The sequence below is a fragment of the Mixophyes fleayi genome, chromosome 3 (genome assembly GCF_038048845.1).
Source record: "Mixophyes fleayi isolate aMixFle1 chromosome 3, aMixFle1.hap1, whole genome shotgun sequence".
Taxonomy (NCBI): domain Eukaryota; kingdom Metazoa; phylum Chordata; class Amphibia; order Anura; family Limnodynastidae; genus Mixophyes; species Mixophyes fleayi.
In genome coordinates this window covers 43,694,156-43,709,986 of record NC_134404.1, presented here as the reverse complement: position 1 = coordinate 43,709,986, position 15,831 = coordinate 43,694,156, and the positions used below count along the sequence as shown (strand labels likewise).

At 43.6% G+C, this 15,831-nt stretch overlaps 1 protein-coding gene across 2 annotated transcripts in view; it reads right to left on the bottom strand.

Annotated features, from left to right (window-relative positions):
* NBAS (NBAS subunit of NRZ tethering complex) overlaps window positions 1-15,831 on the bottom strand; it is a 477,499-nt gene that overhangs the window by 134,138 nt on the left and 327,530 nt on the right. For both annotated transcript variants that reach the window (XM_075201412.1, XM_075201413.1), the window contains exons 45-46: window positions 10,158-10,373; window positions 7,911-8,113 (exon numbers count right to left, since the gene is read on the bottom strand). In XM_075201412.1, the coding sequence (XP_075057513.1) occupies window positions 7,911-8,113; window positions 10,158-10,373 (419 nt within the window). The remainder of the gene's footprint in view (window positions 1-7,910; window positions 8,114-10,157; window positions 10,374-15,831) is intronic.

Genomic DNA, 15,831 nt, shown 5'->3' with positions numbered 1-15,831 from the left:
CCCTCTGACGATCATATATACAATGTAATTACAGGACATCTGCATGACCAAGACTCAAACACACATTAAATATCTAGCACTCAAAAAGATTTCCCATTTTATATTCACAGTATGCTTGCTATATCTAATTACTTCATTTCATATTAAAAGACAGCGTAACAAAAAAGCCTAATTAAATCCTTGGTCAGAGTCAACATGTCACTCTCTTTTCTTAAAATGTATAAAATTAAAACCAACAATCATAGAAACTTCCACAGCTAAAGAAAGCAAAGGCTTAAATCAGAACTTCTGCAGTGTAATTAAACTGATAAAAAAAAACCCGTTTGATTTCATCTCGTCTTTTCAGAAGTGACATGCAAGCCCATGACGAGCCATACGAATGACACCGCAAGCTTAGCAGTAGATTAGATTAAATGTGTTATCCTCATTACAAGCTTGTAATCAATGTAAAGCCATTTGCTGGACGGGCGAAATCTGTTTTTCAAACTCAATGGAAAAATAAAGGCACAATAAGACGTAGATTATTCTAAATGACCAAAGGGTATATTTACTAAACTGCGGGTTTATCAACCAATCAGATTCTAGCTGTCATTTTGTAGAATGTACTAAATAAATGATAACTAGAATCTGATTGGCTGCTATAGGCAACATCTCCACTTTTTCAAACCCACAGTTTACAAAATATACCCCCAGGAGAGCTTGTCTTAAAATATAGCACATGTAACACAGGCCGTAGCATCATGACTGAGGTTTTCTGTAAAAGTATTTTAATATTCTGACAAGCAAAGTTCTACTTTCATTGACTATTAATGTTATTTAAAGCAGGATTTCTCAAATTGGTTTTTATAGTACCCTCTTATGACGGCAATTATTTTCAAAGTACCCCCTAATGCAGGTTAATGTACAGCAAGTAAGCCCTTTATGTGGGTTACTGTACAACAAGTACCCTTTAATGTAGGTTAATATACACCAAGTATTCCCTAAGGCATTTCAATTATACAAAGTACTGCTACTGTATGTATATATTGATCTTTACAGACAGTAGACCCCACTAAATGTAAGTATCTGGACAGTGAATATTTCAATGTATCACAGATCAACAAGCAGTGTGTAAATAATACAATCCATTCAGTACATATATTAGTTCTATTCCAAATCTGTAATATATATATACACACATATATATATATATATATATATATATATATAAAACGTTGAAATTGATATCAAAATATATTAATAGAATTCAGGGCTGCCATTGTTAATTAAATTAATGGGAAGAGATAGTTTGTAGCAAACAGAAAAGTAACTGTAGCTTAAAAAGTTATAGAAAAAGCTATTTTGAGTCAAGTGTACCCTGTGTAAACTGCTTATAATGTCAAGTTTAAACATGAGATAGAAAGAACAGTATACACAGAACTGTATTTAAATATTACCACACTGGGTGTAATCCAAGAAAAGCACTGTGTAGGGGGCAGGAAAGAGATCACTTTCTAGATAACAAAGCTTTTAATGATTATTTATCTATTTACAAGGTGGCACAGGTTCCGTAGCGTCGGATACAGAAGCAAGTAACAAATAGATGAGGTAATACACATAAGTACCATAGATGAGTGTGAGAATACTATGGGGACTCACACTGAGTGCAGCAAAAGATGTGATAGGACGTACAAGGGAGTCAGACAGTGGACAGACGTGGGACAACAGGTAGAGAGGACCCTCCCCCCGAGAGCTTACATTCTAGAGGGAGGGGTGGTGAGAGACAGGAGGACCAAATGGGAGAAAATGGAGATGGCAGGAGAAGGAAGAGGGGGTGATGAGTGCAGCCCAGAGAAACATCAGGAGTCAAACAAATCAATGTGTAACCTTAAGGATAAAGGAAGAGAATAGGAATGTGAAATAATAATTACTCATTTAGGGCATATTCACGCACAATGCCAACTGTGTTGGTTTAAGCGTGAGGGTCCAGATTTGAGGGCACTGTCCTGTGTAAAAAGACTTTTCTCCTGGTTAAGGGACTGTTGGGACATACGCGATGCCCCATTCAATGCAGAACATACCAGCGGCAGCTCTGTGCGGCACTGAAGGGTTGTTTTTAAAGGGAGAGGCATGGGACTGGTGCTCCCCACTGTTACAAGGCTACACCCATGTGTGGTGTCACTACGCCCCCTTCTCACGTTCCACCCCAAATCTTAAATCACAAAATGTTGCGCTTCATGGCCAAAGGAAGCGTCAAGTTTATATACAGTCCAGAGTATAGAAACTTTGCTGAAATATAGTCATTTTCAGATAAGTCAGGATAAGGTTAACAAAATAAATGCACAAAGTAAAAAAAAAAATATATTGTACAAAAACATAACTAATTTACTTTAATGCCCTGTTGGGTTGTTGTTTGTTTGTTGTAATTAGTGCTCCTATTAATTTATTTCAAGTGGCAGCGCCGTTATGCAATTTGCTGTACTTGAGTTCCTAAAGCAATTTTATCCATGTTTGAAATTCACATTTTATGCATGGACGGCGGAGGTATTTATACCAATCCTGCCCAGATCATTCTTTTCTTTTCCATCAACAATTATCTATTTTTTAAACTCTTCAGCAGTGAAGAGGCCTAAAGGTGATTAATCATTCCCCTCTGGCGCTGAAGGGGCTAATTAGTTCAGTCTCTCCGTATTCTGGATATCTGTTTGGTTTCCTGTATTGTAACAGAACCCTGTGTCCTGGAAAGCACTCAACACGCTGTGCTAGAAGGCTGCACGAAGCTGGGGCATTAGCCAAAACTGCAGAAGGTTCCGCTATGGTGCTGAAAACAAACGTGGGCCCTACAGGGATGAGGCCAGACTTGCTGGACAAATCATGATCTGTTTTGAATGAACGGTGTCCTATTAGTTAAACTTTTTCCAGCGAAAGATACATACTGCATAATGTATATATTGGGTTGGGAACCTCAGCCTTGAGGGTATAAATACAATCAGGAGGCCCCGAGAGATTGTAAACAGATATTTCTGAGGGTAATACAAAGGTAACACATCAGGAGACAGGCACATGAGTCTCATTTCGCTTGGTTAATGGTCCGTTACATTAAATTGCATGTTACATGGAAGCTATTCTGTGTAGTTTTGGCCTGTTTTCCTCCAGGTAGAGAACAGAATAGAACTCTGTACAAGCACAACGCAATTTAACTCAATGGATCATTAACCAGACACACGTGTCTATGAGCCTGCACACACAACACAAACAGACCCAGAAGCAACTAACCTGCAATAGTACTTGCAGGTGTCTCCAATATAACCTAGATTGTCAATAATGTTTTCGAAAAAACATTGTAGCAATAAACGGAATAATATGAAAAGAGGAAATGTGTCTAATTACTTCATTGCAGGTGTGTTCAATACTTAAACATACACAATCACAAAATACTGTCAGTTTTAAACAAGATACCGATTCATTCTAAATAATTTATAGCTAACCATCGATCTTGTCTTGGGATGGAACTAGCATGGCACCATGGGGTGCAGCTGATTTGGGGACCACAGTTAGGGGTGGGGAAAGAAGGCATGGCCCCAGTCAATTATTCATGCAGTAGCAGTGAGGCTGCAGACAATTCTACAGCGTACAGAAGCTACCTCTAGTGATCAGGTGGTGGCTGATGTCACTGTACTCAAAAGGAAGCCTGTGATTGGTTACTATAACAGGAGCCAAGGACTGACCACAGAGCAGCCACCTCCCCCAGCACCAACAGGGCCCGGGGCCACTCAGGCAGCCTACCAGAAAAGAACCATCAGCGGTCCTAGAACACACCAGCCTCAACTCAGTAGACTGAGGACTAGGAGGCCACTGATAGGCATCAATTACAAGTAGGGATAAACACTTCTCCATTTTTCATAGCATTATTATGTAATGTAATATCTCCTTTTTTTTTTAATTACAAACTAAAGATTGAATTATAAGGCTGTGGGCCATGTTTACAGCTGTGCTCAAAGAATAACATTTTTATATTGTAGCATGAAATTATATATAACCCTATATATATAGTTAGTTATTTTACATTTCTATATTGTACATTGTTTCTACTGTACTTCCTTACACCAAAACTGTCCTCCTTTCCAAAAATCCAACATACAGACATATCTACAAAAATTTCTCTATTGTCTTTCGAAAACACCTGGCTTCTAAATTCCACATACTGTAACACCATGTACTCTGACACACTGCAGATGATAATCATATGAAAAGCAGAATATTTGTGATACTATTCCCACACCCCCGCTGGGTGAACCATGCACTTAGGCACGCTAATCCTCTACATTTATTTTTCTTTTGTTCCTTAAATATAAAAAGGATACTTATAAAAACAAAACACTATTGTTACAGGACTTTATGCTAGGATGGTGCTAATTATCTTGCAGAGAATGCCATTCAGGAGAGGTGCCATTATAAGGGTCATCTCCCAGAATCCTTTTAGCTCATTCTGGAGCTCTTCTGTCAAAATTTACTCAGAAGTGATCATCCTGCGAGAATACAAGTATGGGGGCGTTACCTAGTGCCAAAGAGTATGTGTGGCATAATTGGTGAGGGGTCAGGTCCAGAAAGGACTGAAAATATGTCAGAGGGCAGATAAAAAAGTGGCAGATAAACCCCCGCTGTTCGCCTGCACACAGGGATGATATAATACTCCTACTAGAATATAATACTATGTATAACATACAAAGTCCCCTGTTCTCAGCACACTTAAGCACAGAACATTTGGGAGGCTAAACTTCCTTTAAATCTGCATGAAAACACAGCAGCTTTGTTTCGTTTCACATGTTCATTATGGTAAACTACATAGCAGTGAAGGAAGTGGGGGGCTGCCTGTGGCCCTCCAGCCTTCAAAGGGGCCTCACAGAGGAAGCAGGGATGAGACAGTGCGCTCCCCCCTCCTCCTCCGGGTATACCATGTGACCCCCCTGCACTGTGCACTCCCTCCTCCTCAGGGTATACCATGTGACCCCCCTGCACTGTGCGCTCCCTCCTCCTCAGGGTATACCATGTGACCTCCCTGCACTGTGCGCTCCCTCCTCCTTAGGGTATACCATGTGACCCCCCTGCACTGTGCGCTCCCTCCTCCTCAGGGTATACCATGTGACCTCCCTGCACTGTGCGCTCCCTCCTCCTCAGGGTATACCATGTGACCTCCCTGCACTGTGCGCTCCCTCCTCCTCAGGGTATACCATGTGACCTTCCTGCACTGTGCGCACCCTCCTCCTCAGGGTATACCATGTGACCTCCCTGCACTGTGCGCTCCCTCCTCCTCCGTGTATACCATGTGACCTCCCTCCTCAGGGTATACCATGTGACCTCCCTGCACTGTGCGCTCCCTCCTCCTCATGGTATACCATGTGACCTCCCTGCACAGTGCGCTCCCTCCTCCTCAGGGTATACCATGTGACCTTCCTGCACTGTGCGCTCCCTCCTCCTCAGGGTATACCATGTGACCTCCCTGCACTGTGCGCTCCCTCCTCCTCATGGTATACCATGTGACCTCCCTGCACAGTGCGCTCCCTCCTCCTCATGGTATACCATGTGACCTCCCTGCACAGTGCGCTCTCCCCTCCTCCTCAGGGTATAACATGTGACCTCCCTGCACAGTGCGCTCCCTCCTCCTCCTCAGGGTATACCATGTGACCTCCCTGCACTGTGCGCTCCCTCCTCCTCATGGTATACCATGTGACCTCCCTGCACAGTGCGCTCCCCCCTCCTCCTCAGGGTATACCATGTGACCTCCCTGCACAGTGCGCTCCCTCCTCCTCAGGGTATACCATGTGACCTCCCTGCACTGTGCGCTTCCTCCTCCTCAGGGTATACCATGTGACCTCCCTGCACTGTGCGCTCCCTCCTCCTCAGGGTATACCATGTGACCTCCCTGCACTGTGCACTCCCTCCTCCGGGTATACCATGTGACCTTCCTCCTCAGGGTATACGATGTGACCTTCCTGCACTGTGCGCACCCTCCTCCTCAGGGTATACCATGTGACCTTCCTGCACTGTGCGCTCCCCCCTCCTCCTCAGGGTATACCATGTGACCTCCCTGCACTGTGCGCTCCCTCCTCCTCCGTGTATACCATGTGACCTTCCTCCTCAGGGTATACCATGTGACCTCCCTGCACTGTGCGCTCCCTCCTCCTCATGGTATACCATGTGACCTCCCTGCACAGTGCGCTCCCTCCTCCTCATGGTATACCATGTGACCTCCCTGCACAGTGCGCTCTCCCCTCCTCCTCAGGGTATACCATGTGACCTCCCTGCACAGTGCGCTCCCTCCTCCTCCTCAGGGTATACCATGTGACCTCCCTGCACTGTGCGCTCCCTCCTCCTCATGGTATACCATGTGACCTCCCTGCACAGTGCGCTCCCCCCTCCTCCTCAGGGTATACCATGTGACCTCCCTGCACAGTGCGCTCCCCCCTCCTCCTCAGGGTATACCATGTGACCTCCCTGCACAGTGCGCTCCCTCCTCCTCAGGGTATACCATGTGACCTCCCTGCACTGTGCACTCCCCCCTCCTCCTCAGGGTATACCATGTGATCTTCCTGCACTGTGCACTCCCTCCTCCGGGTATACCATGTGACCTCCCTGCACTGTGCGCTCCCTCCTCCTCCGTGTATACCATGTGACCTCCCTGCACTGTGCACTCCCTCCTCCGGGTATACCATGTGACCTCCCTGCACTGTGCGCTCCCTCCTCCTCATGGTATACCATGTGACCTCCCTGCACAGTGCGCTCCCTCCTCCTCAGGGTATACCATGTGACCTCCCTGCACAGTGCGCTCCCTCCTCCTCCGGGTATACCATGTGACCTCCCTGCACTGTGCGCTCCCTCCTCCTCATGGTATACCATGTGACCTCCCTGCACAGTGCGCTCCCTCTTCCTCAGGGTATACCATGTGACCTCCCTCCTCCTCTTTTGGGTATACCATGTGACCTCCCTCCTCCTCCTCTGGGTATACCATGTGACCTCCCTCCCTCCTCCTCCTTTGGGTATACCATGTGACCTTCCTCCTCCTCCTCTGGGTATACCATGTGACCTTCCTCCTCCTCCTCTGGGTATACCATGTGACCTCCCTGCACAGTGCACTCCCTCCTCCTCCTCCGGGTATACCATGTGACCTCCCTCCTCCTCCTCTTGGTATACCATGTGACCTCCCTGCACAGTGCACTCCCTCCTCCTCCGGGTATACCATGTGACCTCCCTCCTCCTCCTCTGGGTATACCATGTGACCTCCCTGCACAGTGCACTCCCTCCTCCGGGTATACCATGTGACCTCCCTCCTCCTCCTCTGGGTATACCATGTGACCTTCCTGCACAGTGCACTCCCTCCTCCTCCTCCGGGTACACCATGTGACCTCCCTCCTCCTCCTCTGGGTATACCATGTGACCTCCCTGCACAGTGCACTCCCTCCTCCTCCTCCTCCGGGTATACCATGTGACCTCCCTCCTCCTCCTCCGGGTATACCATGTGACCTCCCTCCTCCTCCTTTGGATATACCATGTGACCTCCCTCCTCCTCCTCCTCCGGGTATACCATGTGACCTCCCTCCTCCTCCTCCGGGTATACCATGTGACCTCCCTGCACGAAATACACAAAATATCTTCTGATAAAAAGCAGGCGTAGCCAGCTGGGGGGCCTCTGGAGGGCCGAGGGCCACCTCTTGCCCACCACTGCTATACAATGTGCTGATTTAGAAATATCCACAGAAGATATTTGAGAGGACTCAATTGATGGTACAGAAAGCTTTCTTTTGTTTTACAATGTTCAGCTCCTTCAAGATGTTAAAATAAGACATCAAAGACTTGTATCATACAAATAGGCTTTGTCCTAATACAGATGTGATCCCTAATTTGGATATCAGCATGAATACCAATGTAATTACCTCAGCACAGAGATGATCATCTCTGTAGAACGCTGCACTATATCTTTTGGAATGATTTGTAAATCACCCACAGCGACTTCCAGCAGCGTCTGTATTGTGCTTAGAGACTGCCCATCTAGACACATGGTGACTGCCAGACTCCTCAGCTTCTCCTTCTCAGACCTTGACAGATCATACAAGGAAGAATATTTCTGCACACGATCCTGGGAATAAATAAATAAAAATGAGAGACTGTCACTGCCTGCACCAAATGATGATTGACTGAAGAATAACAGACAAGTAAATCCATTTAATTACATCAGATAAAAGTCACATGTGCTTTAATGTGAATGACAAGAAAAATGACCTGGTAATGACAGCTGAACGTTTTCCCAGTATGAATACTAACCACAGACCTTCATACTCCTTTCTGGGTGACTATGAGGACTCTTGAACTCTGAAACTCTATTACTTGAATTATTTACTAGTCTACAATATCCACCGTGGCTGTAACTGACAACAGACATGAACCAAATTCAGTTAAGAACAAGTGAACCATAAGGTGACATCAAAAATCCAATTTCTGCTTTGTAAGTGTAATGCTCTGCAGAATTATATATCAATATATTGTATTGTGAAATCCAAACAAGGCAATGTGTTCTAAGTGTCATGTCATCTTGAATAAAAAAAAAATGAAACAAACCTTGGTGGTAATGTTTTTTCACAATTATATGGTCAGCAACAACAACAAAAAAAAACTAATTGTAAGCCATGAATTGCCATGGAGCCGATGTGGCTACTTTACATTCCTAAACCATGGTGTGTTGTTATGTTTGTTTTAATATGAAGGGTCTATCACATGGCTGTACAAATCCATAACACAATGACTGGTAATGAATCATATTACTGGGCTTCCTTATCCCCCAAAAGTATAGGAAGTGAATACTGTGACTGTAAAGGATATGTCTAAAATAAGAGTTTAGAAAATTTGCTAAAAATGGCTACAGTCCGCTGCTACATCTCGTACACAGTCCGCTGCTACATCTCGCGCACAGTCCACTGCTACATCTCCTACACAGTCCGCTGCTACATCTCGCGCACAGTCCGCTGCTACATCTCGCGCACAGTCCGCTGCTACATCTCGCGCACAGTCCGCTGCTACATCTCGCGCACAGTCCGCTGCTACATCTCGCGCACAGTCCGCTGCTACATCTCGCGCACAGTCCGCTGCTACATCTCGCACACAGTCCGCTGCTACATCTCGCACACAGTCCGCTGCTACATCTCGCACACAGTCCGCTGCTACATCTCGCACACAGTCCGCTGCTACATCTCGCACACAGTCCGCTGCTACATCTCGCACACAGTCCGCTGCTACATTTCGCACACAGTCCGCTGCTAGATTTCATATGGCCGACTGTATTTTTCTTCAGAAATTGTGCATCTATTTATATTATCTGATTTTCGGGAACAGTCCACTAGCCTATAAATAGGTCTGTACTATAATATTATAATATATAATTATAAATACACTTATTCCTTGCTCCTTAAATGCAAAAAACTCATTCAAGGTTAATGTCTCTGCAGGCTAAATAAATAAAGTTCCATACTAACAGAAGCATTTTCTTGGAGAGGAAGAAAGCATGTGGTGACATCTCAGGCTGAATGTAGCTTAGTACTAGGGGCTTGCCTAGGAATTTCTAAGTCAGTCCACGGCTGGTGATTTCTGCTCATTCTAAGTATGGAAGTAGAAAGGCCACAAGAGATATAGTTCTTTTCATTTACAGTACATATCGAACGGATTTCTTTCAGAATCTGGAACATGTTACAATTTTTATTTTATTTGAAAAAACTGTCATTTTTGGGGTAACTTACTAAACCTTAAAACAGACAGCAAATGAAGCATCATCATCATTTATTCATCATCATTTATTTATATAGCGCCAACATATTCCGTAGCGCTTTACAATTGGGGACAAACGTAATAAACTAATAAACAAACTGGGTAAAACAGACAAAGAGGTGAGAAGGCCCTGCTCGCAAGCTTACAATCTATGGGACAATGGGAGATTGTCATCCATAAAACGGAAATGTATACTTCTGAGCCAACTATGGTCGGCTTTTAGAATAATAATGATCGCTATCAATTATCTTTGTGCAGAATAGTTACTGACCTACGGTAGCGATACATAATGGCAGGAAACAGCCTGAAACAATTTCTGCGATACAACAGTACGTCCAAATTTGTTTTTGAAGAGTCAATCTTACCTGGTCCAAACTTCTCAAATGCTCGAGGAAAGGATGACCTAGTGTTTGTAGATGCGCAAGGGACTGCTGCAGGTGGCTTAACACCACATCATAAGTGACGGAGGACTTGGAGGTTTCATTGGCTTCTCCAGAGTTCTTTTTCCTCTGCTTATCAATAAACTGTTTCACACTTGTGATCGTTTTCTTCATCATCTCTGTCCGAGTTTCCACCGTCAGCTAAAGCAAACATACAAAACCGCTTTACTCAAACAGTTACACGAGGTTTACAGCAGACTTGTGTTCCTCACTTTCATAATGAATATTTTAAGAGCTTTAGACAACAAGTCAACTTGTAGACAATGTGACATAACACAACTTCTACTAAAGAAGAGTATTAATCAGATATTATGAGCACAAGAGACACTAAATATTTAGAACAGGGAACTGATGTGAGAAAACCCTAGACATAGGAGCATCCAGACTCACTTGTTTTGACAGATTCAGATCATGGCTTGTATGATTTGTATATATATTTCTACAGAAGCCTCAAAGAGCAGCTAGACTTCAAAACACAATGCTCAACAGCACATGTCTTTGTTCATTACTGAAGGACAAATGCAGAATTGTGTGATCGGAACAAATTATTGGACAATGCTGAGAACACAAAATTAGCCAACTGATAGCTACTGGAGATGTACCCAGAATACACCACTCAGACACAAGCAAACAGTGGCATACCTCACAGTTGTCCTGATTTTAGTGGGACAGCTCCGATTTGAGGACAGCTTTGTCCCAAGGAAAGCTGATAGATATGCCCCACACTGCTGCTGAATGGCTGCTGCCACACCTGCCACTGGTGCCCGCAGCTATGAAAGGGTGTTTAGAGGGGAGGGGGGGGATAAGGAATAACCTAACATTTGAAAAGCACTTGGCACATACCATGAGGGTGTGGCCATGCCCCCAATTCAGGGAGCTGCATTGTTTGAACGTATGCAGTGGCTCTTATAAAACCACAAGTCCCAACCCTGCCAGCCAATTATGTCCCTGAAATACACATCCCTTTCCCCTGGTGGTAGGATCCCGTAGTAGGAGGGAGGTGTTTCTATTTCTTATCTTCTGACACGGAGCAGAGTGTGAATGACTGGCTTTATGGACTTGCTCTGCAATACTGTGTGTGGATTTACACACGGGTGCATGACCAATGCTATGATACAAAGTTCACTGACATGCTATGCTTTGCCATTTCTGATTGTTGCCCCAGATGACAGATTCCTAAAAACTAGATTTTATCTGTCTGTCCTGGTGGAGGGAGAAATTGCCCAATCTAACTTAATGTTTTAACAGAGATGCAGTGGAATGTTAGGGGGAGACTGAATATTACATTTACATTCATATGCATATGGCTGATGGGGCATGTTGGGACATAGAGCGTGGTAAGCTTAAGCCTATCTACGATACATGTGGTTAACCTTTAACATTAGTTATGCATTCATCTCTAGTACATATTCAACCTGAATATTTTCACAGACAACCCAATAAGGTAAACACACATTGGTTGGCATGTCTATAAGGATTTATTTCATGCTTGATAATTAACGCATGGACTGATCCACGCATCAGCAACGGAAAACTTAAAAAGTCTGCAATCTGAACTCCGGTCTTTAAATATCCCTATTTGAAGTGCCCGTTATGCAGCATTTATCTTGCAAACAGAATGCACTACACTCACAGGGAAAGTACTCATGTCCCTATCCCACACAAAAGATCATGCTCACACAGCAGTGCCACCTTGTGGTCAAACAAGGAGGAAAAACATGCTGGAATGTTTGCTTAGCTTATTAAGTCTGGTCTTCTGAACAAAGCAATTGCCAGATATAAAAAGTATGCAAAAGGAGAACTATAACACGTGTAATTTAAAAAGATTATATATATACACATTTTTTTAAAAGTATATCATTCCATTTCTTTCCTGAGCTACTCTGGCCGTTGTCTGTATGTAAGCAGGGCAGTGTGAGATCTCATAGCTGGATTCATAACCCATTCACCAGCTATGAGCATTAATCTTGCCAACTTGTCCAGCCTGCAGGGCACATAGCCCACACGACTGACAAAAGCCCAAACTGTTGTAACGTTACATTTCAAAGCTGTAGATGGCAAGTAGCGAGCACAATATAATATATAATAATAAAAATGTATATGCAGCAACATCAGAACTCGACACAAAAAAACCTATAAAATACGATGAAACAACTAAACACTTCATAAATCAATATGTAAATGATGTCGATGACTGTCGTGGATACCATGGAGCTTGGTAATTACAATGCATCATCCTACCAGACACTTCAGCATTTTAAGCATGAATATTCAATGGTTTCAAATTTATTTATGTCACCAACATGCATTTGATTGAGGTATTTTTCCATTGTACTCAGAAATGTCTGCAATCTTCATCCTTTAAAAAGTTGTTAAACACTTTCAATTGTAGAGTGAACATCTGGCCAATTCTTCTTAGAAAATACATATGAGACGCAGGGAAGTGTAGTAAGCTGCATACATAATGACATTAAAAACATTCAGAGCGACACAATCCTATTACCACAATATAACTTCAGGAACAGTCTTACAATAAACATGTAGAGGAGGCAAAACATGAAAGGTTAATGTGGTATTAAATAAAAAATAATAGTGTTATGCAGAAGTTGTCTAGAAGAGAAAACACACAAAAGGAAACGTTTTGTCTTGGCTACTCCAATGTATAAAGTTTGTCACCTCCATGAATGAGCATCATGACTACGAATGTCCTTAGCCACCCGGCAGCCGTTATTACTTGAATGATGGGGAATAATAAATATCTCTGATCTCTATGGTAAGTGCAATGTGTGTAGATATTCTCACAGCAGATAATGGGCAACTGGCCGCTATTGCAGCGCTGTCCAGGAAATACCCCGCTGTGTAATAATAATCCAATCTAGATTGATCATTAAAAGACATTTTGGCAAGTGGCGCGGTTAGTCGACGGCTGTGACAACACAAGTGACTTCCGTGAATTGGCGTCATATCACCAACCATTGCTCTTCTCCTGTAAACATGACCAGCGTTCTCAGAGAAGATTAGGATGCATATAAAATAGCGCATACTGCATTCCAGCAGTGTCCTAGTGAGCGTAGACACGTTTACCATAGTTATCAATGATCTGTAAATTGACTAGTTTGGGAGTTTTATTCCCAGCCACATAATTTGCTGGACTCATGAAAAAGACATATACACCATAAGATACACATAGTGTCCCAGGACCCATCCATGTTTAACCTAGCACAATATGCAATAGCAGCGGAACACTAATATTAACAATGTAGCTGTGTTTCACTGATTTCCTTTTATACAAATAAAGCAAACATAAAAATGTTGACATTGGTAAGAACGATGGTGTGAGGAATCTACGTCCAATACCCTTCATCTCCTCCGCAGGTCACCTGGCGTGAACATAACAATGATTGACTATTAAAACTTGCCCATACTAATCTTTAAACCTCTGTATCACACTGACATTATATCACAGTGCACAGCAGAGACAAGAGCTTGGGGCACAGAAAACTACATGCTGGGTGGAGTTTGGGCGTAACGGGAGCAAACTTTCTTTTGTCCTGCTTTTGGGATTCTAAATTTTGGGAGGTATAATTTGGGGAATTGATGCTCACCCCACATTATGTAGCTAAGACCCCTTTACACAGTGGCACACACACACACACACACACACACACACACACACACACTCTTCTGAAATATAAAGTTCCAATGTACAACGTTTGTCACCTCCATGAATGAGCGTCATGACTACGAATGTCCTTAGCCACCCGGCAGCCGTTATTACTTGAATGGTGGGGAATAATAATATCTCTGATCTCTATGGTAAGTGCAATGTGTGTAGATATTCTCACAGCAGATAACGGGCAACTGGCCGCTATTGCAGCGCTGTCCAGGAAATACCCCGCTGTGTAGTAATATTCCAATCTAAATTGATCATTAAAAGGCATTTTGGCTAGTGGCGCTCTTAGTTGACGGCACAGCTTGGGGCACAGAAGACTACATGCTGGGTGGAGTTTGGGCGTAACTGGAGCAAACTTTATTTTGTCCTGCTTTTGGGATTCTAAGTGTTGGGAGGTATGGTTTGGGGAATTGATGCTCCCCCACATTATGTATGCCTGTGTATGACCTTATTTTTCCATTTCTCTTTGTAGTACTCTATCATCATTCCCTGGAGACACTGTTTATGTCTCATAAAGCAACTTCCGTCAATCCTATCCATTTGTGATACAATAGTATAGAGGTTACCTTGTGGTAAGGGGAGGGTGATGTCAATATATATACTGCGCACAGCTCCCTAACCTTGTTCATAGCCTGCAAGTGACATAATACTATATCCTGCATAAACATTCACTACATGAGGCAAAATGTTCATGCCCAGAGTAGTTTTACCAATTTGATGTCAAGATTTGATTACATGGGAAAAACTATAATGTTATTACTTAAATACATCTTTATTCAGAACATATAGGGCTTAGTTCCAGCATTACAGAGGGAATAGAGAATTCTTCTGACTGTTCTGTCCTTTGTCATTTTAATATAGTTAGTGCTTCCCACTAGGGGAGCCAGGACTTGTTGATTTTGTAATTTTATTACAAGCGCATATGTTAAAACACACATTAACATCGGCTTAGATGTCAGTGACTCATAACTCATGGGCTTGTGTGTGAAAAGCTATCTGGACCCAGAGCTCGCCATCCTACAGGTAAATCACAATGAAGACATCACCAATGTAATCATGTTGTGCAAATGTGCAGCTCTTGCTGCACTACATAACAACAGGAAAGCACACGAGAGCAAGATTGTCCTGACTGACATGCACAACACCCACAGGTAGAACAGAGGTAGAACATTAGTAGGCTAGTGTGTGATTGGATGGTGATGTCATAGTGAGCGCAGTGCAGTCACACAGTCTATGTAGCAGGTTAGTGTGTGATTGGATGATGATGATGTCACAGAGTGAGCACAGTGCAGTCACACAGTCTATGTAGCAGGTTAGTGTGTGATTGGATGGTGATGTCATAGTGAGCGCAGTGCAGTCACACAGTCTATGTAGCAGGTTAGTGTGTGATTGGATGGTGATGATGTCACAGAGTGAGCACAGTGCAGTCACACAGTCTATGTAGCAGGTTAGTGTGTGACTGGATGGTGATGATGTCACAGAGTGAGCGCAGTGCAGTCACATGGTCTATGTAGCAGGTTAGTGTGTGATTGGATGGTGATGTCACACAGTGAGCACAGTGCAGTCACACAGTCTATATAGCAGGTTAGTGTGTGATTGGATGATGATGTCACAGAGTGAGCGCAGTGCAGTCACACAGTCTATGTAGCAGGTTAGTGTGTGATTGGATGGTGATGTCACACAGTGAGCGCAGTGCAGTCACATGGTCTATGTAGCAGGTTAGTGTGTGATTGGATGGTGATGTCACAGAGTGAGCACAGTGCAGTCACACAGTCTATGTAGCAGGTTAGTCTGTGCTTAGATGGTGATGTCACTCAGTGAGCACAGTGCGGTCACACAGTCTATGTAGCAGGTTAGTGTGTGATTGGATGGTGATGTCACACAGTGAGCACAGTGCAGTCACACAGTCTATGTAGCAGGTTAGTG